The 21,512-nt window shown below is 36.5% G+C and overlaps 1 protein-coding gene across 2 annotated transcripts in view; it reads right to left on the reverse strand.

Annotated features, from left to right (window-relative positions):
- LOC150099489 (stomatin-1-like) overlaps window positions 1-21,512 on the reverse strand; it is a 104,448-nt gene that overhangs the window by 80,877 nt on the left and 2,059 nt on the right. For both annotated transcript variants that reach the window (XM_090404374.1, XM_090404373.1), the window contains exon 2: window positions 4,375-4,572. In XM_090404374.1, the coding sequence (XP_090260500.1) occupies window positions 4,375-4,552 (178 nt within the window). In that variant the 5' untranslated portion in view covers window positions 4,553-4,572. The remainder of the gene's footprint in view (window positions 1-4,374; window positions 4,573-21,512) is intronic.

A 21,512-nucleotide genomic window follows, 5' to 3' on the forward strand; every position in this document is an offset into this window, starting at 1 on the left:
CTTCCAAAATTTTTCTTAGTAGTTTCTCAAGTATATTATACTTGCAGAAATCTTACCAGGAACATTCAGTAGGGAATCCCTCTGCAATTCTCACATTCATTTTTATTTTCCTTTTTAAAGGTGGGAACAATGTAATACTGCAAGACTTTTATACTTCAATATTTGAGCATTTTTGGTCGAAATTCATCTACTCCAGCTTCCTTTCCACATTTCAGATTTTTGATGACTTTTTCTACTTCAAGTATGGATATGTATTCCTGACTGCATTCCTTGAAAAAGGACTTTTTTTAGTACATAGCAGCAAGGAGTTCTGTGTCAATCTTATAAAACTCGTTTAATAACTTAAATGCTTATATCATATCTCCTCTTTTCCACCTGTCAGCTAAGTTTTGAAGCCTACAGACTGTCAATCTATTCTCATAGGGAGAATTCCGCAGACCTGCCACTAACTTTGTCACTTCCTTCTGGATCCTCTCCATGTCTTCATCCCCATGAAATCTGGGAGTCCAGATGTTGCCTATATAGGAACAATAACCTCTATTCCTACTTGTTAGTGTGTTCTTCAACAGATGTAAGCAATGGTGTTTAGGATCAGATTTTTTGCTAGGAGGGTAGTGGATAGATGGAATGGGCTACTAGAAGTGGTTGTGTGTGCTTAAACTCATACACTGATGAGTGAATTAGTTTAAGCAGATTATGATAGGTATTGTGTGAATGATTATTTGTGAGTAATGGATCTCCCACGATGAGGCTTCTGACTCCATGACCCATATAATAATATGCAATTTCAGGAAGTCTTATTAGCATTAACACAATAGTACAAATGCAACAGACCTAATACAATGCAAGACAAAATTTATAATACAGATATACAAAATACAAGGCAAGATTTATAAGACTAAACACATACTCGCAGCCAGCCTGGTTGACTGGAGTGGTTAGTGTACCCACTTCCCAACCAAACAGCTGCTGGTTCAAATCCCATGTTAGGCATGGATATTTGTGATTGTCTTTAGGTAGGAGATGAATTTCAGTGCCTGGTGTGAGACCACCTCCCTGCTAATTGGATGCCTGAAGTGGTTTGAAAACAGTTTAGTCCCTAGAGTAGGGTTTCTGGAGTATGTAAAAAATAAAAAATAAATACTCAAAAAAAATGCATAAAATTAATAATAAAGAAAGAAAGAAATCCTTAGCCCACCCGTGGTACAAATGTACTATAGATTTACAAAAAAAAAAAAGCCTTCATGAGTGTGACTACATAAAAAATAGCAACTGTCATACTACCATACATAAAAGAGAATACAGTAGATTTCAGTTAATTGGGATACGTTGGGACCAGAGCATTTTGGCCCGATTAAGCAGCTGCCCCAATTATATGTAGTTTCATGTTAATAGTTAAAAAAGACAGCCTAACATTTCATTGAGCAACAAATTATTTATTCAAATTAATTGCAATAGCGAAATATGTATACATTTAAATTTTCTTCATTGTCAATATCAACATTTAAAATCTGTTGTCCTTCAATGTAATCATATTAAAACAAAATACACAACAAATTAGAAAATATTTGATATTTAAACATTTCATTTATTAAACATGAATTTAATATCATGCCTACATTTCCATTGGGACAAATAGCTATTGATTTAAAATCATCATGACCAAGCTTCTTAGCTGGCAACTCTGAAGTCTTTTTTTTTTAACATTGGACCACTGACACACACTTTTTGTCCAGTTATAATTGAGAACCACTAATTTAGGGCATCCTCGATGTCAGTCCTTACCATTCTGCTTCCATTTATGGGATGTTCCCTCTTTTCCATGGCATGTTCATTCTTCTCGCAGTTTATATTGCTGTTTCATCGAACATGCAATCAGATTTCCATGCTCCAGTTATCTCTGCCAGATGATGATGACTGGCATTGCCAAATGCCCTTTGATTTGGTCTAGTAAAGTAATTTTTTCGGTGAGTGACAAATCTTTGTGTGGCATCTTGGTATGGATCCGAAATTTTATGAAATTAAAAGTAAAAACAAAATTATCAAAAAACAGAGCAGAGAAAACTCTCAACACTTTTCTGATTAGGCATTAGCCCAGCATGACAGATGACAGAAGTGCACTTAACTAATGCTAGTTAGAAACTGTCCCCCTTAGAAGGTAATACACTATATAAGCTGAGTCAGTGAGAGGAATAATGAGTCATTTGTTACCTAAAACACATGGAGGAACAAGGCTAATGAGTCATAAGCTGTGGTTTTGCAGAATATGACTTTTGTACTCCTTGTGTCAATAAGCTTTAAACCAATTAACCATTTACAAGTGATTACTTCAAAGAGATAATCTTGAGTGTTCATCTCTTGTCCCAAATAAATAGCTTGTTGTCCCAAATAAGTGAAGAAAACTCACAATTTTCTCAATTTGGTTTGGTTCTTTAAGATTTGTCCCAAATAAACAGTCACCTCAATTAGCTGGATTCTACTGTGTGCATGCGTGTATGTGTACACATATATATATCAGATTATATGTGTGAATAAAAACATTTTGTATTAGTCGTTTCACTCACATTAATAACAAATATGTTTTTATTCTTATGTTTTTTGGTCATAAAAATAAAAATGGTTGATTATTATCAATCTCTCAACCACCCAACCAGCATTGATATGTATACACATCAAAGATGCAGTGGATGTGAAACACATAATAAAAATTGATATACTAGTGATATTATTATCATCATCCTAAGACCCTATGGTGAAAATATACAGGGTGATTCTAAATTATTGTCGGGGTTTCCATGGCCTATAATTTTCAAACCAGAAACAACAAAATAAAACTGCTTACAGAATTTGAAAGTATAACTCAATCAGTTTTATTTGGCAATGCTGTACTCACTGAATTAATGTCTGGAAGATAATGTGATGTCATACTTCAAAATGGCAACTGATCAAGAGAAAGCAATGTCCGTACTTTGATTTTTCGAAACAAAGTCCATTAAAAAACAATGCAGCATTATTACAGGACTCAGTACGGAAAACATCCATCTTCAGATAATGCTATCTGATGCTGCTTAAAGCAATTTCAAGAGACTAGTAGTGTTCAGCACCAAAAAGGAGCAGAAAAATGTTGATCACATCGAGGAAGCATTTTATCAGAGCCCACAAAAATCAACTAGATGAGCTTCTTTGTAGTTAGATATGCCACAAATGACTGTTTGGAGGATTGTTCATAACTGCCTTCAACTCCGTGTCTATAAACTGCCAATTGTGCAAGCTTTACAGCCAGAAGATAAACCCTGCCTTTTCCAATTTGCCCAAGAAATTTTGTCAAAAGTCGAAACTGATGAAAATTACCTTCAGAAATGAATATTTAGTGATAAAGCAACATTTTGCATATCAAGGAGGGTAAATCATCATAACTACAGAATATGGGGATCAGAAAACCCTCAGGCCTTTCGAGTATCCGAAAGAAATAATCCAAAGTAAATGTCTGATGTGCTTTGTCAAGTTCAGAAGTTTTGGAGCACTTTTCCTTTGCGGAAGAAATGATGACAGTGGTGAATTATCTGGACATGCTACAGCTGTACCTGTTACCCCAGTTGGAAACTCATCAGCCAAATGTTGTGTTCCAGCAAGATGATGCACTGCCATATTGGGTGCTTTTTGTCCAATAATTTCTTAACATGCATTTTCCTGGGTGCTCCGTTGGGCATGGTGGAATGATTCTATGGACTTTGTGCTCACCTGATTATGCTGCTTAATTTCTTCCTGTGGGAATAAGTGAAGAACATTGTGTACCAGATCCCTGTGATTTCCCTTGATGAATTGAAGACCAGAATTGTTGCTGTGACAGAAACAGTCACACTGCAAATAATGGAGAGCACTGGAAGGAAATTGATTATTGTTTGGAGATCTTAAAGTTGTTTATCATTCTGGCAGTATTGATTCTATAGGTAATAAAACTTCTTGAGTTACACTTTCATATTCTGTAAGCAGTTTTATTTCTTTGTTTCCGGTTTGAAAATTATAGGCCATGGAAACCCCAACAATAATTTAGAATCATCTTGTATTTAAATACATGATGGACAAGAAGTGTATGAAGAATAATATATTTCATTGATATTGGCATCGATCTGATTAATTCTGCATTTCAGTAAGCAACATCAAATAATGTGCTCCTTTAACCACCTTACCGGCCATTATGGATCAAATACACATCCTCATACGCTTCGTATCCATCATATATTTCAATGTAATATCAATGGTATTACAATTTTAATATGCACTTCGCATCCATGGAAACTTGGATGTATATATACGTCCTGGCCGGTAGCATGGTTAAGGAAGTAACAAGTATGCAATAAAATAATCACTCACCATTATTACTGATATAGGTATGCAAACCTACATTATAGGTAAATGCAGATCTGTATTTCTTTGTCTCTAACTGAGTTTCTTTAACAACTGAGGAACCATACTGAAATGGAGAACTATAATCAAAAATAAAGTCGTTCTGCATATGAAAGTTAAGTAGAGGTACATATTCTGCAGACATCTGAATGTTGGCAAATAATTCTGGAAGAGAAACAAAACAAAAAAAAAAAAAATAAATAATATATATATGCAAAGTGGTTCATTTACTAGGTTGTTATACATATTTTTTAAAAGAATTGAATGACATAAACAGAGAGAAAAGGGAAAAGGTTTAATAGTATCACACGACTAGTTTCAGCTTTTTACAGCCTTCTTCAGGTGTTTTTATAAAAGAAAATAAAAAACATTAAACATTGAAGATAAAAACTGTGAAGAGCACAGGAAGTCACTATACATATTTAAAGTGAAAATGCTGTAGTTAACATATTCAAAGCTGTTCCTTCGTTGGCCACATTATTGGGCGAGTGCATGCGTATAGCATCTAATGAGCGCCGGTATTTGATCACAGCAGAATGACAGTCTGGGAGGTTGTAGCTTAAATTATTATTTAAATGTACAGGGTTGAGAATGATTTCTCTTGATTCTATAATTTTTCTCTCCAATTCGTCATGGCAATGGAAAATGTTGTTAGATCTGTCCCAAAGAATTGTATGACTATGCTTTTCATCATCACAATCGGTCGAAAAAAGGATATGGCTGGATAAAGCACTGGCACGCGTTCTCTTGTAAGCGATGTCCCTCCTGTGTGCTCCTCCATACGCAATTCAATAGACTTATCCGTCTAGCCAAAGTAAGGAATGTCGAAGTCGTACCATTTCTTGTACACACCAGCATATTTTAGTTATGATGGCTAGGCTTTGGACGGCTCACTAGAGAGCAGATCTTAGGAAGCGGAGTAAATAAAGTTCTAATGTTATATTTTTTGAGAACCTTAGCTAATTTTTGAGAAACTGAGCTTATGTATGGTATAGATATATTGCCTTTAACATTATTCATTTCTTCAGTATGGTGCTGTTCACAGTTTTTATCTTCAATGTTTATTCTTTTCTTTTATAAAAACACCTGAAGGCTGTAAAAAGCCGAAACTAGTCACGTGATACTATTAAACCTTTTTCCTTTTCTCTCAGTTTATGTCATTCAATTCTTTAAAATATATATATATATATATATGAGGGTGGTCTGAAAAGTTCTCGGCCTATCAATGAAAAAACGAATTTATAATTACGAAATTATTTTTTATTTTTCAACATAATCTCCCTTAGGACTAATACATTTATTCCAGCGATGCTCCAGCACCATTATCCCATCCCTGTAGTGGTTCTCAGTAAGATCTGCAAAATACCCCTCTACAGCTGCAATCACCTCTTGATTCGAAGAAAAACGCTGAGTAGTGAGGAAGAGTTTTAGTTTTAGGAAGAGATAGAAGTCAGAGAGAGGCAAATCTGGGGAATAGCATGGATGATCCAACAATTCATAGTGCAGATCCCTTAATTTTTCCATTGCTGAAACATTTTTGTGGGCAAGTGCATTTGTCCTGATGATAGATGATTTTTTTCTTCTGCAAACTGGGTCTTTTCTCATGAATTTTTTCATCTAGTCTGATTAAAAGATCGGAATAATATTCCCCAGTTATTGTTTTACCCTTTTCAAGATAATAAACAAAATGCCTTTAGCATCCCAAAACACCGATGCCATGACCTTTCCTGCTGATGGAACCGACTTTGTCTTCTTTGGCTCTGAACAACCAGCTTCTGTCCACTGTTTTGACTGCTGTCTGAATTCTGGTATGTAATGGTGAATCCAAGTCTCATCCATAGTAATAAATCAACGCACAAAATCAGTTTTATTTTTGTTAAAACACTCCAAGCACTGTTCAGAGATTTTCAGAGATTTTGATCTGCTGTGAGCAAGCACAACGCCCATCTTGCACAAAGCTTTTTGCAATTCTCATGCAAAATATATCCTACACATTCTTTTGAAATGCCTATAGTCTTAGCAATTTCATGCACTTTGACTCGTCGGTCATCCAATAACATATCGTGCACTTGATCAATTATTTCCGGTGTTGTTACACTTTTTAGACATCCTTCATGCAGTTCATCTTCAAGGCTGGTACCGCCTTGAAGATGATCTGCACATTTAAACTTGGCAGCCCATTTCTTAATTGTCAAAAATGAAAGAGAAAAGTGCCCATAAACTTTTATGAATTTCAAATGAATTTCTTTTGGAGTTAAACCTTTTACAAAGAATTTTATAACCACACGATACTCAATTTTATCCATTTCAAGGGATACAGAAAACACTTCTGCTTCAGACAGCTGTATAAAAAATGCTTAATAGAATGACTTGCAATTTCACATGGATGCTCATGACAGATGTACCAACTTAGGGAAAAAAAAAAAAATCTTGCCTATAGTGTTGCCATCTATGGTCGAGGATGAGAACTTTTCAGACCACGCACGTGCGCGCACGCACACACACACACACACATATATGTATATACAGGGTGATCAAAATTCAAGTATTCCTGTTTAAAGCCTTTTGGAGCACCATTGTGCATAATGTGGAGGTGATATCTGAGAAAGAAAAAAAAAGTAGTTCCAAAATTCACCATCAGGGAAATGCATGGAATTTGCATATCATGCAACTTGGCATGTGCCAGGAGGGTTTTAAAAGATGGACACAGGATTTTTCTCTTCATTCTGGTTGTTAATACCATCCACAGTGATGGCACTAACCTTTCCACAACGTACTTTGTTTGTGAAGTTGTACTACCTTAACAATTACAATGCTGTTGCTGCATTGTAATTGTTAAGGTAGTACCATACACAGCATCACATTTCACTTCTGCCAATTTCATTGGCAGAAGTGAAATGTGATGCTGTGTGGCCATGGATGATTTTGTGGGGAGATGAGACTCACTTGCACCTGAACAGATCTGTGAATGCCAGGTAGTTTCTACACAAAACCTGCATGCAATAAAAATGTATATTTATGCTTGCGTTGCTTTTCTCCTTCTTGCACACAGACAGAAAAATTACATCTAAATTCAGTACCCCATACAAATTCCTGGTGCAGGTTTATAGCTTCATTTATCATTGGATCATTCTTCTTTGAGGTCATCTACCAGTTAGGTCCTGTGACCTACTCAGCTACTGCCAAGAGGTATCGCAATATGATAAACAATTTTGTTGTGCCATAGCTACAACTGCAGCACTTGTGCATGGATTCAGTCATTTTCATGCAGGATTGGGGCCCCCTCCATACATCAGTCAATCCATACAAGAGATTCTTCGAGAACATTTTAAGGAAGCCAGAGTGATTAGCCATACATTTCCAACTGCGTGGCTGCCTTATTCATCTGATCTGACTCCCTGTGACTTCTGGCTCTGGGGTTTTCTCCAAAATAAGGTTTATCAGGATCATTCTGATAACTTGTCAATGTTGAAAGTCAACATAACACAGCATGTGCACAACATCAGTGCTGACCAGCTGTGTTCTGCTGTTGAACACACTGTGCAAAAGATGCAGTTTGTGGCATACCAGGAGGGGAAGCACATTGAACAGTATAGCCGTGAATGTATAATAGAAGTGAATAAAAATGTATATTTATGCTTATGTTGCTTTTCTCCTTGCACATAGACAGAAAAATTACATCTACATTCAGTACACCATACAGCATCCCCCTGGTCGTGAATTTTGCAACTGCCGTTTTTTTCTCAGATATCACTTCCACAAGATGCACAATGTATTCCTGCAAAGTTTTGCAGCATTTGGATCACTGGATGGCACTCCACACGGCATTAAAACAGGGATAATTTAATTTTGATCACCTGTATATCAAAAATAAAGTGTGTGCATGTGTGTAATTTCATATAAATTGATTTATCAGAATATTTTAAAAACCAAATAATTTCTGCTAAATAACTAGTTATGTTCTGTAGAGATAATCAAACCTTACAGTAACAATAAGACTATGCACATTATCTTCTTCTTAGCAGTAAAGTTGTTCAATTTCAAAAAACTTTCTAAGTCATTTTCTATTTATTTTTTTTTATTTCTTCCTTTTTTTATAGCAATCTCACCAGTGAAAAGTTATAGACCTATAATCCAACTAGTACAATGGGTGGGCAAGTGTTAAACACACAAAAAGTTTTTTTTTTTACATGTGACGTTCTTAAACAATTTCAGATTATAATTAGTGATTGGGAAACTGATGCAGACAGCCCATTCCATGGACAGTGGAAGCAAGGATAAATGAAAAAGAATTAGTGAAAAGACTGAAAGCTGGATTAAAATGATGACTGGTTGTAACTATAAGTATTCACTACTTTTAAGGAGAGTGGCAAAGTAATAGATACAAGCTCAAATGAATAGTGTCTGTGGAATTATCAGTAAAACAGGGACCAGACTAAGTACAAAATAACAACAGAGAACAGCTTTCGATTATGACAATACAAACTTGAAGAATCAACCAACATAAAGTATATTTCTGGATCTTCTGCGAAATAATAATCTCAGGCAGCATGTAATGAAGGAAAAAATAGTTAAGAATTCTTGACCATTTAATTAATTGGTTTCAAAAATGTGACTGTAAAGGAAGTGTCAGTGTGGCCTCCAGTAGGATATGGTGCTCCTTATTTAGAAATTTGAAGAGATAAGGAGATCCCTGGTAGAAAGGGATGCAATAAAATTATAAGATGGAAGATTATGACAAAGCAATAACTTGCAGAAATACCATAGTTAGAGGAACTTAGTGGTAAAAAATTAGCAGTGCTAAGGATTTAGTCCAAACATGTTTGTAGTCAAAAGCAATAAAGTCAGTTCCCGAGGTTAGAAGAAGAAATAGAATATATGAATAAACAGAGAAAAAGTAGCTGTGGTATGGAAAATAATAAGAAGCTGCATGAAGAATATAAAATATGTTAAGAAACAGATCTAGTAAAAAAAAAAAATTAAATATGAGAAAAGGCTAGCAATGTGAACAAAAATACACAAAAGTATGTAAATATTCCAAGACATGTTTCCATTATGTTAAAGTTACAAGAACATTAGATGAGGGAAAGGCATATACTGCAATTTTCTTAGACTTAGCGAAGGCATTTGACAGGGTGCCACATGATAAGCTGATATTTAAGTTGCAGCACATGGGTCTGGATGTCAGACTGGTCAACTGGATTCAGGATTGGCTGTCCAATAGGTAACAGAGAGTTGTGTATGGTGGGACAGTTTCAAGGAGGCAGAGGGCTACAAGTGGGGTCCCACAGGGCTCAGTACTAGGACCTATATTGTTTAACCTTTATATCAATGACATTGCCAGTGGATTGCAAGGGGATATTCAGTTGTTTGCGGATGATGCGAAGCTGGGAAGGATTATTAGTAATAGTGCAGATGTGGTAGCCCTGCAAGAGAATTTAAATAAGCTAGATAGATGGGCAAATGAATGGGGGTATCAGTTTAATGCAGCAAAATGTAAGGTCTTGAGGTTTGGGAAACATCGATGGGATGCTGCATACTCTATGGGAGGAGTTATACTGGAGGAAGTAGGGGAGACAAGAGATCTAGAGTTGATGATTGATAGAAACCTGAAGTTTAGGGGACATATTGCAAAGGTGGTGAAGGTAACACAGAGGATTGCTGCAATTATGAGAAGGACACTGACTTGCAGAGATAAGAGGATTATCATTCCTGGAGATAAGAGGGTTATCAGACCACACTTGGACTATTGTTCTCAGATTTGTCCCCAGGATTTGAAGGGGATAAATTAACTGTGGAAAGGATACAAAGACGGATGACAAAGATGGTGCCAGGGCTGTACAAGCATAGTTATGAGGATCGGCTGAGGGAATGTGGACTGCAGAGTTTAGTGGATAGAAGAAGGAGAGGTGATATGATTGAGACTTTTAAACTGTTGAGAGGTGGTTACAGGGGTTGACACTGGGGAGTTCTTTCACTTGGTTGAACAGCGGGAAGGAGTGATGACAAGAGGCCATCCCTGGAAGTTACGAAAGGAAACTGTGAGCAAGAAGGTAAGAAGTGGTTTCTTTGTGTGGAGGGTGGTTGAACCGTGGAATGCACTGCCTGATGGAGTGGTGGGAGCGAGAACGGTCAATGAGTTTAAGGAGTGGTATGATAGACTTTGTGTTTCTTAGGGGGGACCTCCCCTCGATGAGTCTTGACAGACTTTATGTTCTTAGGAAGGACCTCCCACGATGAGTCTTTTGACTCCATGGAGGCCTGAATAATAATAATAATAATAAGCAGTAAAAGAAATTATTATGGGAGAATGATTTTCACAAATGGAGTTGCTGAGGTAAGTAGTGTAGGTGATATATTCAAAGTATTTAGCAATCATTCCAGATAGAAATATCCATCATCATCTTTAATTTCATGATATGTACCCCCTTATGTGGTATATAGTATACTACAACAGTACTACATAATTAATATTATTAATTATTGACAGGAATTAATTAACAATTATTACCATTCAAAAATTCCCTCCCAATTAGTCTATTATGTGTCAGGATTCCAATATTTCAGCCATTTAAAATATTTTTATCTGTATTAATCCAACTAGATCTTGGTGTTTCTCTGGATCATTTGTTATGCCATCCTGGCATCAAACATGTTTTGCTAAACTATCCTCTCCCATTCTGTCTAAGTGACCATATATGCTGGCCTGGTTGGCCAAGCAGTTAGCATATCCGCTCTCCAGCCAAGAGGCTGTCGGTTCGAATACTGCCATGAGCATGGATGTTTGTGATTGTCTGTGGAAATGGTGGTGGGCGGTAGATGCCATTGGTGTAGTTGTGGTTAGCTGTAGTTGGTGGATTGGGTGGTGTAGACAGAGCTGTAGAGTAAATACCCTCCCTGAGTCTCTGGACTATACGAAGGGGAGGCTGAAAAGTTCTGATAAACACCTAGAACAAAAATGATATTAAAAAAGCAACTGATACAACCACAAAAACGAACATATGACATGTTCTTTCTGAAGTTACTAAAGATAAGTTGAAGTTATGTTCTTTCTCATAGTTATATAAATTGCTTTAATATCATTTTTGTTTTAGGTGTTTATCAGAACTTTTCAGCCTACCCCAGAAGTTTGTCTTGTATCTTAGATTAGCTCTACTCCCACATTCATAAATCCTAACAATGTCAAATTTCTTCTCAATATCTTTAATTTTTATATCATTCTGCCACTAACGATATCTGTTCACTCGCCTAATTTTCCTCAGAACCCCTATAACTGTCATTGCCAGTCTTTGATCGATTGCTTATTTCCTAACCCATCTCTCTCTGATCAGTAAGTTAAAAAAAATTGGTTTAAACAATGTCTTATACACTGCTAGTTTATTGTTTTGGTTAATTTCTCTCTTATTCCATATATTATTCAACTGGCTTCCCCACCATACCAGCTTTCTTATTCTATTGTCTATTTCCATATCTAATTTGCCATCTTTTTCTTGGCCTTCTTAGCTAATTTTGTCTCATGATTTTGTTTTCCACACCATTCTGATAACCTTTCTACTTAGAGCTTTGTAATGCTTTCAGGACACTAGACAGCTTCTGTGGAAAAAAGAATTAATGAATATCAATACTACACTGAATATGTGAAACCTTAAAAGTCTGGTCTACAGCATAGTATAGACACTAAACACAGTATACAGTGAGATGAAGCTGATTTTCTCCATAGAAGCAATTTTAAATATGAATGCCTTTTCAAAGAAAGTTATTAAGCCCTTTTTATTATTATTATTATTCTAAGACCCCATGGAGTCAAACACTCATCTAGAAGATCCCTTTGTCATATACACACAGTTCATCATACTGTGCCTAAAATACATTCAAACTCTCAGCAGACATCACACTCAGGCAATGTATTCCAATCATTCACAACTCTCCACACAAAATACAAGCCTCTCACTCCCTTGCTCACATCCTCCTTGTACAGTTTCCAGGGATGACCTTTTTTTCTCCCCAAATCTCCCACCGTTTTATGAAAAACCTCTTCATCATTAATGTTAGTACAACTCCTTACCAATTTATAAGTTTTTATCATATTACCCCTCTTCCTCCTATCCACTATACTCTGCAATTTGCATCTTCTCAACCTTTCTTACTACTCATCATTCCAGAGACCAGAAATTACCATAATCAATTGCCTCTGGATCCTTTCAAATATCTCTTCATCCTTTTGAAAACCAGTGACCAATCTGTGCACAGTAATCCATATGTGGCCTATTCAAGGCCTTATAAAGTACAATGGAACCAGAATCTCCTTACTTCTAAAAGTCAGTGTCCTCCACATCCTTGCCAGAATTTGTTGTATTGTCCTCACAATTCTGACAATATGTCCTCTAAATTTTAGATCCCTATCCAGCATCTCCCAAGATCTCTTATTTCTGCCACCTCCAACAATATATCCCCACAAAGCGTAAATTCCACATCTAATCTTAGTTTTCCAATTTTAAAACATTACATTTCAACATTAACCCTACAACAACAATCTCTTACCAACTTTTCTCTATCATATGATCCCTCTTCCTTCTATCCACTAGACTCTGCAAATTGCATTGTCTGAACCTTTCTTCATATTCAACATTCCAGAGATCAGAAACTATTTTGGTCAATTGCCTGTAGACCCTCTCCAACAGTAGTCCATATGTGATATAATCACAGCTTTATGCAATGGAACCAGAACCTCCTTAGTTCTACAAGTCGGTGTCCTCTGCATCATTGACATTGTCAGAATTTGGGTTGCCCTCACAATTTTGACAATATGTCCTCTAAATTTTAGATCCTTATCCACCACACTACAAAGATCTCTTATTTCCTCCAGCTCCTATAATATATCCCCACAAAGAGTAAACTCTAAATCCAATCTGTCTTCCAAATTTTAAAACCTTACATTCTACAACACTGAACTGGTATCTCCACTCCCATGCCCATTCACTCAGTCTATTCAAGTCTTCTAGTAAGGCCACAACATCTGCTCTACTCCTTGTAGTTTGTCCCAACTTTGCATCATCTGCAAAGTCCACTGAATGTCCAAATTCAAATCCTCCCCAATATCATTAACATACAGGTTAAACAGAAATGGCCATAAAACAGATCCCTCAGGCACACCATTAGTCACTAGTGGTGTGCCCCACCCCCAATTCACAACTTGCTGACAGCAATCTAATCAAATTTCTGATCCAATGCACTAGTATCATAATATCCAACCCCATCCACTCTAGTTTAACTATCAACTTATTATGTGGTAATCTATCAAAAGCCTTTGCAAAATTTAAGTATACTACTATGTATCCATCTCCTTTGTCCAATGAAGCCATCACTTTATTGTAATAAGAAGATTACAAAACATGACCTCTCTTTAACAAAAATCCATGCTGTCCATCAAAGATAATAGCATTGTTTGTCAATGCTCTAAATGACTCACATCAAAACCATTCAAATGCAGTCTATCAGTTAAATTCGTATAATTAAATGCTTAACTCTTATACAGTTAAATTCGTCCTATAAGCTCATTCCACACATTAACAAACTGCATTCTTTTCTCCTCACACATTTCTGCTAACATATCATTCACAATCTTCGCTCTCCGCCTCATTTCATGACTGTCATACCTGAGCAACACACCGACTACCTTTTCTATCACACTATTATCTTTCATCCTTCTCAACAACCTCCTGATCCAATCTTACATGTTTCTTGTTTCCTGTCACGTCATTTGTCCCTATTACCACTACCATCTAATTTCTCACTTACTCCTCATACCCAATGCCTCAAACACTATTCATTTTACCTCCAGGAAAACAAACCTTGTGTATCTTCTCGTTTACCATACCTCTAATAATTGAATCCCCATACAACGACCTCTGTCATACTGATATCATTCATTTTCATCATTTTCCCTCTTCCATACATATCTTGAATTCTCTTAATTTCACTCCACATCCATTTCATCTCTTGCTTCATCTTAATCAACTTGGTATCTTTTACGTCAGCCCAACCTGAATCGGAGCCACTGTTGCTCCGATTCAGGTTGGGAAATTCTCGTTCTATGTAAACATCAAAAATAGTTTTAATATTATTTATTAATATTAATTTCTAGCTTACAGAAACCATTTTTAATTGGTAAACCGATTGTTGTATGTACCTTGTATTCCTGTTCTTTTATTTGCTTGTTGTTTCTACATGGCATGTAAAACTGTAAGGGCTGGATGTTTATAGGGCATGGGAAGTGGTAAAGGAGTGTTTGAGGGAGGTAATGGCTGACTGCATACCTAGAGTCAGGAGAGTAAATCAAGTGGGAGTTAAATGAATTAATAATACCAATAAACTTGAGCTACAAAGAAAGAAACAATTGCAGAGGGAATTTAAGGGGAAAGGTGACATGAAGACACATGAACAGTACAAGGCACAGCCCAGAAGGGAAACTAGTGTGGTAAGAAAAGCAAAACCAGATTATGAAAGGAAGTTAGCAACACAGGCTGAAGAGAATCCCAAACAGTTCTTTCGATATGCTGCAACTAAAAGAAAAAATGTATACGGCAGAATGATTTTAAGGAATGCCGATGGTAGGAAGGTAACTGAAACAGTCGAAAAGTAGAATCACTAAGTGAACACTTTGCAAGAGTATATCATACAAGTGATATTGCAGGAATGAGGGAACCGATGGCTTAAACGGGAACTGAGGAGAATGAAATGGAAGTGAATAGCATATTACAGAACCTTAATGTGAATACATCAGTGGGATTGGATGGCATACCAGCTTGAGTCTTATGTGAAGCGGCAAAGGAATTGTCAGTGCTCTTGACCATATTGTTTAATCTTAGTCTCAGCTCTGGGTTAGTCCCAAGGGGATTGAAAGAGGAGAAAATTTTTCCATTGTCTGCAGCAAATTACCAACTGATCAGCATAAGAGCAATAGCTGTCAAAGTATTGGAGAAGTTGGTCAAGAGCAAAATACAGGAATGGATAGATGGAAATGGGATGCTGTATGGGGAGGGGGGGACAGTATGGTTTTGTGAAAGGTAGATTATGCCTCAGTAACTTGTTCATGTTTTATAATACAGTGATGATTGAACTGGATAAGGGTAATGGGTTTACAGTGATACTGCTGGACTTTGCAAAAGCCTTTGACAGGATAGCACATAGAATCCTACTGTATTTACTTGAATATAACTCGCACTTCTTTTCCTGAAATTAAAGTTAAAATCGTGGTCTGAGATATATGCATGGATTTTTGGAAACCGAAGTTTTCAAGAAAAAACTGAAAGCAGGGATGACTTACCAAGAATCTCTTATTTGCTATCACTACTTCTGGCCAAGAGAGTGGTTTTCTTGTGTACATCGTCAAAGTCATCTATCCAAATAGTGTCATCTTTTCTCCCATCAGGCATTAGGGATGTGGTTTTTAAAAAAACTCTTGGCAATTATTTTTGGCAAAATCATTTCCCAAGCTCTCAAATCCAGTTGCACAATATCATTGGTGCAGTACTGACAAAAGATCGTGCGACTCAACAACAAAGGCAAGCCGACAATTGTTGAGTTGAAATGCTGATTTTCTTCAACCAAATTTCAAAATATCTGAAACACGTTCACTTCAGGGTGGTGTTTCTCCCATTTATCATTTCAATGAGACTTCTCATTACTGTTTGTGTACCACTTCCACATCGCATGGGAGGGCTCAACTGACACAAAGTTTCAACACTTTGTTTGAATTTTATTGCTGCTTGTTTGCATGCCACTTCTGCATCAGACTGGTGGGTGGACTCACACACACATTAAAAGGCATGTTAGTCCAATTCGTTGGTAGAATTTTATTTTATGTCAGCTTTTGTGATCTGTCTAACAGCATCGAAAATTTCAAATGCCATCGAATGAACAGTTATTTCATGTAATAGAAAATTTGTACAATAGTTTTTAGTTAGATGCTGTGTTTGGCAGTACAAGATATGGTTTTGCTTGAGTTACATACATACAGCATAGTTTATGTGGGAGGGGACATGTGATTCATTAGTTAGTGCCATTTTTATTCCAGTTGTTTCTAATTGCATTATTTGTTGACAAATATATAACACACACTACCACCTTATTCAGTGATACAATAAAACTACTTATTCTTCTTGTCTGTAGTATAGTGGCTTTGGGGAGGGTGTGTTGTTTACTGCAGTGAGCGAGTTATTATCGTCCCGACATGAAAATGTTTAAGCTTTTTTTGTGTGTGAGGTATATGCAAAACTTTTTAATTTCTTTTTTTGTAAAGTAAAATCAGGAGTGCAAGTTATTATTATTATTATTATTCCTGACACCTCCAAGGAGTCCGAAGACTCATCGCGGGAGGACACCTATAACCGTCTCAACCACTACACCAAACCTCTACTGAATCGTCTCCATCAATGCCATCTACTGCCCATCTCCACCACCACCACAACTGGTATTCTATGTCTGTAACTTGTGTGTGTTCTGAAGGGCCGATTTGTCTGTATGCAGGAGGAAGAACCCAAGTTTCCAGGAGAAAAAACCCTGCTACCTCCGTATGAGATCAGCTAACTGAAAATCATCCAGATAGAGATTCCTACTGTTGCAACGAGAATCGAACTTAGGCCTATTCCAATCAAAGGGTGCAATGTACCGTCGTTCTTCCAATTGCGCTACGGAGACAATGTGGGTCTGCCTTCTCCCAGTCTTTATTATCTTTATCTTTATTTTGCACTTGGATATAATATATCTTTATTTTGCATTTGGTTAACCAAGTGCAAAATAAACTTCCAACATCTTTCTCTAAATCCAGACTAATTCAATAATAAGGTGGTACACCTGTTGGCAACTCCTATAGGTAAATATGACCTCTCCTATTGCTTCTGCCTTAGTATCTCTATGTTTGGGTCTGCCTCCCATTGACGAGACCTCAATAAAGGTTGAAACCGGTCTGGGTAGTGGCCCTTCCCTCAATGCATAGCATTATACATATCTGCAAGGACATGTGCTTTGCATGGTGGGAGATACTGAGACAAGGAGTGATGAGATCTTGGTCCACCTTTGCTCCGAGTTGCCAACAGTTGCACCCAGTGGTGAGCTATGGAAATTTTAACAAAGGGCTCATATCGTCGAGCAAAAAAAAGCGTATTTCATACAAAAACGTTTATTAATACAGCTTGTGTACAAATGCCAATCAAAAAGTATGAGGGGACAATCAACCTGTAAAGGCTATCATTTTTAAACAAATATTTCATGATCAATACACGAAATATTTGCACACAATCATCTATGTTAATTTATCTTACATAAAAAAAACATTTTTTAACTATCAAAATATAATAAGAATAAAATGTTTTATAATCGCACATAATGAAATAGTCCACATTTTTTTATAAACAATATATTTAATAAATTTAGTTTAATCCTTTATCCAAGTGTGAGCAAACAAAGTTTGCGCCTGAAAGTATCTTCAGGACTGGGTTAAGGTGGTACACACCAGGGCAACTCGTTGCAAAGGTGGAGCAAGCTACCAACACTCCTATCCTAGTATCTCCTATAATGCAAAACACATCTCCTTGCGGATATGTCTATTGTTATGCATTAAGGGAAGGGCCACTACCCAGACCGGTTTCGACCTTTATTGAGGTCTCTTCAGTGGGAGCCAGGCCCAAGTCGAGATATCAGGCAGAAGCATTTGCAGGTCATCTCCACCTATAGGAATTGCCAATTGGTGTGCCACCCTTTTTTAATAAATTACTCTGGATTTAGAGAAAGATGTTGAAAGTTTATTTTTCACTTGGTTAGAGTATAAGAAATTTAGTTTAATCATTTATCCAAGTGTGAGCAAACAAAGTTTGCGCCTGAAAGTATCTTCAGGACTGGGTTAAGGTGGTACAACACTAGATGGCGCAATACAACGTGAAGTTGAGTGCAAGGACTGTTCGGCGCAGACTGCAGGAATTTGATCTAAATGCTAGAATTCCACGAAAAAAGCCATTTTTATCTCTCAAACAAAGGTTGAAAAGATTAAACTGGGCTAAAACCCACATTAACTGGACAATGGAACAGTGTTATTTGGAGTGATGAGATCAAAATCAATATATTTCAATATTTCTTTTGTTTGCGATAGAAGTTTTTATGACAAACAATCTATAAATAAGAAATAAATATTATCTAAACACAGTAACATTGAAGTACGTTATATTTCTCAAATAAAACGTTGTACTTGCGACGCGTATTATATCACGTGTCGTATTGTTATCATGCACAGTGATAACTTCATATAATTTTAGAATTGTCGGTTAGTTTCCTAGTTTTTGTTACTTTCTATTGCTTACCAGTGTATCCTTTAAAAATGCTAACAAATATTAGTCAGTGAAACATCGGATATTAAACTATTATTTACTTGACTAACATACAGAATTAAGTCTTTAATTTATTAATACTAGTAGTCAAGAAAAATGTCATAATATTTCACTTTTGTTTTTATATTTCAAGTGATAATCAATAGTACCAATCAAGGGGCATTATTTTATAGTCATCTTTATTTATATGCCATTACCAAAAATGAATTCTTATTTGTAAAATGGTAGTAACAGTAACTATAATATTTTATTTAATAAAATCGCTTTGCTAAGTTACCGTATGAGTTTTTTGCTTAATATATTTCAAAAAATTATGTTTTGTTTTGTTTTTTTTTTTGAAAAAATAAAGTAAACAAGAAGAACAAGGGACTTGCAAATTTGAGAAAAATTTAACAAAGGGCACAGGAGAGCCCCCCACGAGCCCCTTATAGCTCACTACTGGTTGCACCACCTTGCTACAGTCCTGAAGATATTTTCAGGCACAAACTTTGTTTGCTCACACTTGGATAAAGGATTAAACTAAATTTATTATAGTCTAACCAAGTGCAAAATAAACTTCCAATATCACATGATAAGTTGATGTACAAGTTGCAGAGGATAGGAATAGATAGAATATTGGTTAGATGGATCAGAGATTAGCTCTCTGAATGATACCAGCAAGCTGTGTATGATGAAACAGTGTCTCAGAAAATGAAAGTGACCAGTAGTGTGACTCAGGGTTCTGCTTACAAACCTATGCTGACCATCATAGAGAATCTTATGTCAATCAACCCAATCCTGTATTCTATTTCTAATCAATTTTTCCAATACTTGGATCACAACTGCAGAGATATAGAGATTGTATAGAGAGTGGGTAAGGTTCCAAAGAATATATCTCTATATCCTTAAGAACCATCCCCTAGTTAATGAATAATAACCTGATAACAAGAGGTAAGGAAGTTGTTGTAGCTCTTTATAAAGCTTTGATAAGTTCCATCTGGACTGCTATGCCTAGATCTGATCACCTAGGTTTCTTCAGGATGAGGAGGAGAGGATCCAGAAGCAAATGACCTAGATGGTGGCAATTCTATGGAATAGTCCTTATGAGGACAGGCTGCAAATTTGTGGATTACAGTGGTTGACAGAAAACGGGAGATATGATGTGACATACAAATTACTTAAAGTTTTTTTTTCAGTACAGGATTGTGAGGAGAAAATTAGGGATCATCCCTGAAAAATAAGCAAGAGTGTGAGGATATTTGCTTTGAGAGCAATGAATGAGTAGAATAGCTTGCCAGAATGTGATGGGTACCTTGTTAGTAAATGAGTTCAAAGTGAAATATGATACTAGAAGTTTATTTTGCACTTGGTTAGACTATAATAAATTCAGTTTAATCCTTTATCCAAGTGTATGACCTCTTCATTTCTTCTGCCTTAGTATCACCACTCTGGGTCTGCCTCCCACTGATGAGACCTCAATAAAGGTTGAAACCAATCTGGGTATTGGCTCTTCCCTTAATGCATAGCAGTATACATGTCCACAAGGAGATGTGTTTTGCATTATGGGAGATGCTGAGACAAGGAGAGATGAGAGCTTGGTCCACCTTTGTTATGAGTTGCCAAGGGATGTACCACCTTACTTCAGTCCTGAAGATATTTTCCGGTGCAAACTTTGGTTGCTTACACTTGGATAAAGGATTAAACTAAATTTATTATAATGAAATATGACAGATATTAAACGAATATCACCTGATGCTTACCGAAAATTTAGAGTCTCTCTCAGTGAGTCTATGCACTTCATGGAACTGACAATGTAACAATAATAATTATTTACTACTCAATGACACAGGGAAATGAGTCGCTGCAAGATAAAATAAATCTGCTAATGCCTTTCATTTCCTAAAGGAAATAAGCAAGGTCAAGCCCTAACTAACTTTTCAGGACTAGTGAGCATCTAGATTCTATCTAGCCAATCACAGAAAATCTGGCCCAGAACCATCATTGATTTTAACTGCCAATGACGGAGGAGAATATAGCAAACAACTCACCATCTTGTGGTCCCTAATGATTATTGTATGAAATAGCATGACCTCTACAACTGATTTTCTCAGCTTACAGGAGAAAAAAACCTACTTGTCCATGTTAAAGAGACTGGTTAACTCAGAAGCTAATGGAAGAAAGGCTTCAAAAGAGTTCCTCTAGTCAGTGACTAGAACTGAACTTAGAATGGTGTTTCTTATGGATGCAAATATTTCCACAGGGCTACATAGGCTTTTGTCTAAAATGCAGAATAAAAAAAGTAAATAAATAAAAAAAGCATGAAATTAGTATCCATGTTTTCACAGGAGGAGATTATTATTGATATACAGGCATCTCCATGGAGTCAGAAGACTCGTGGGAGATCTACTATTCACACAATACCTATCATGCCTCTCCTTAAGCTCATTCACTGATGAAGCATCTACAAATACCTCTGGCAACTCATCCCACCCAGTCACCACCCTCCAAGCAAAAAAATAAATAAATAAATAAAAATCTAGTCCTAACACCGTAGCTAACCACACTCTTACACAACTTCCACTCGTGATCCCTTGTTCTCTCTCTCTCTTCTTGCCACGTACAGAAAAAGTCTTCAGTGTCAGTCATAAAATCCTTTTAATAACTTAAATGCATTTATCATGTGTCCTCTTTATCTCTATAAACTAATTTTTGATATGGAAAATGGAAAAGCATTATTTGGGGGGG

This window comes from Typopeltis vanoorti, chromosome 14 (assembly GCF_054136105.1).
Source record: "Typopeltis vanoorti isolate ZY-2024b chromosome 14, IOZ_Tvanoo_1.0, whole genome shotgun sequence".
In the NCBI taxonomy this organism is placed as follows: domain Eukaryota; kingdom Metazoa; phylum Arthropoda; class Arachnida; order Uropygi; family Thelyphonidae; genus Typopeltis; species Typopeltis vanoorti.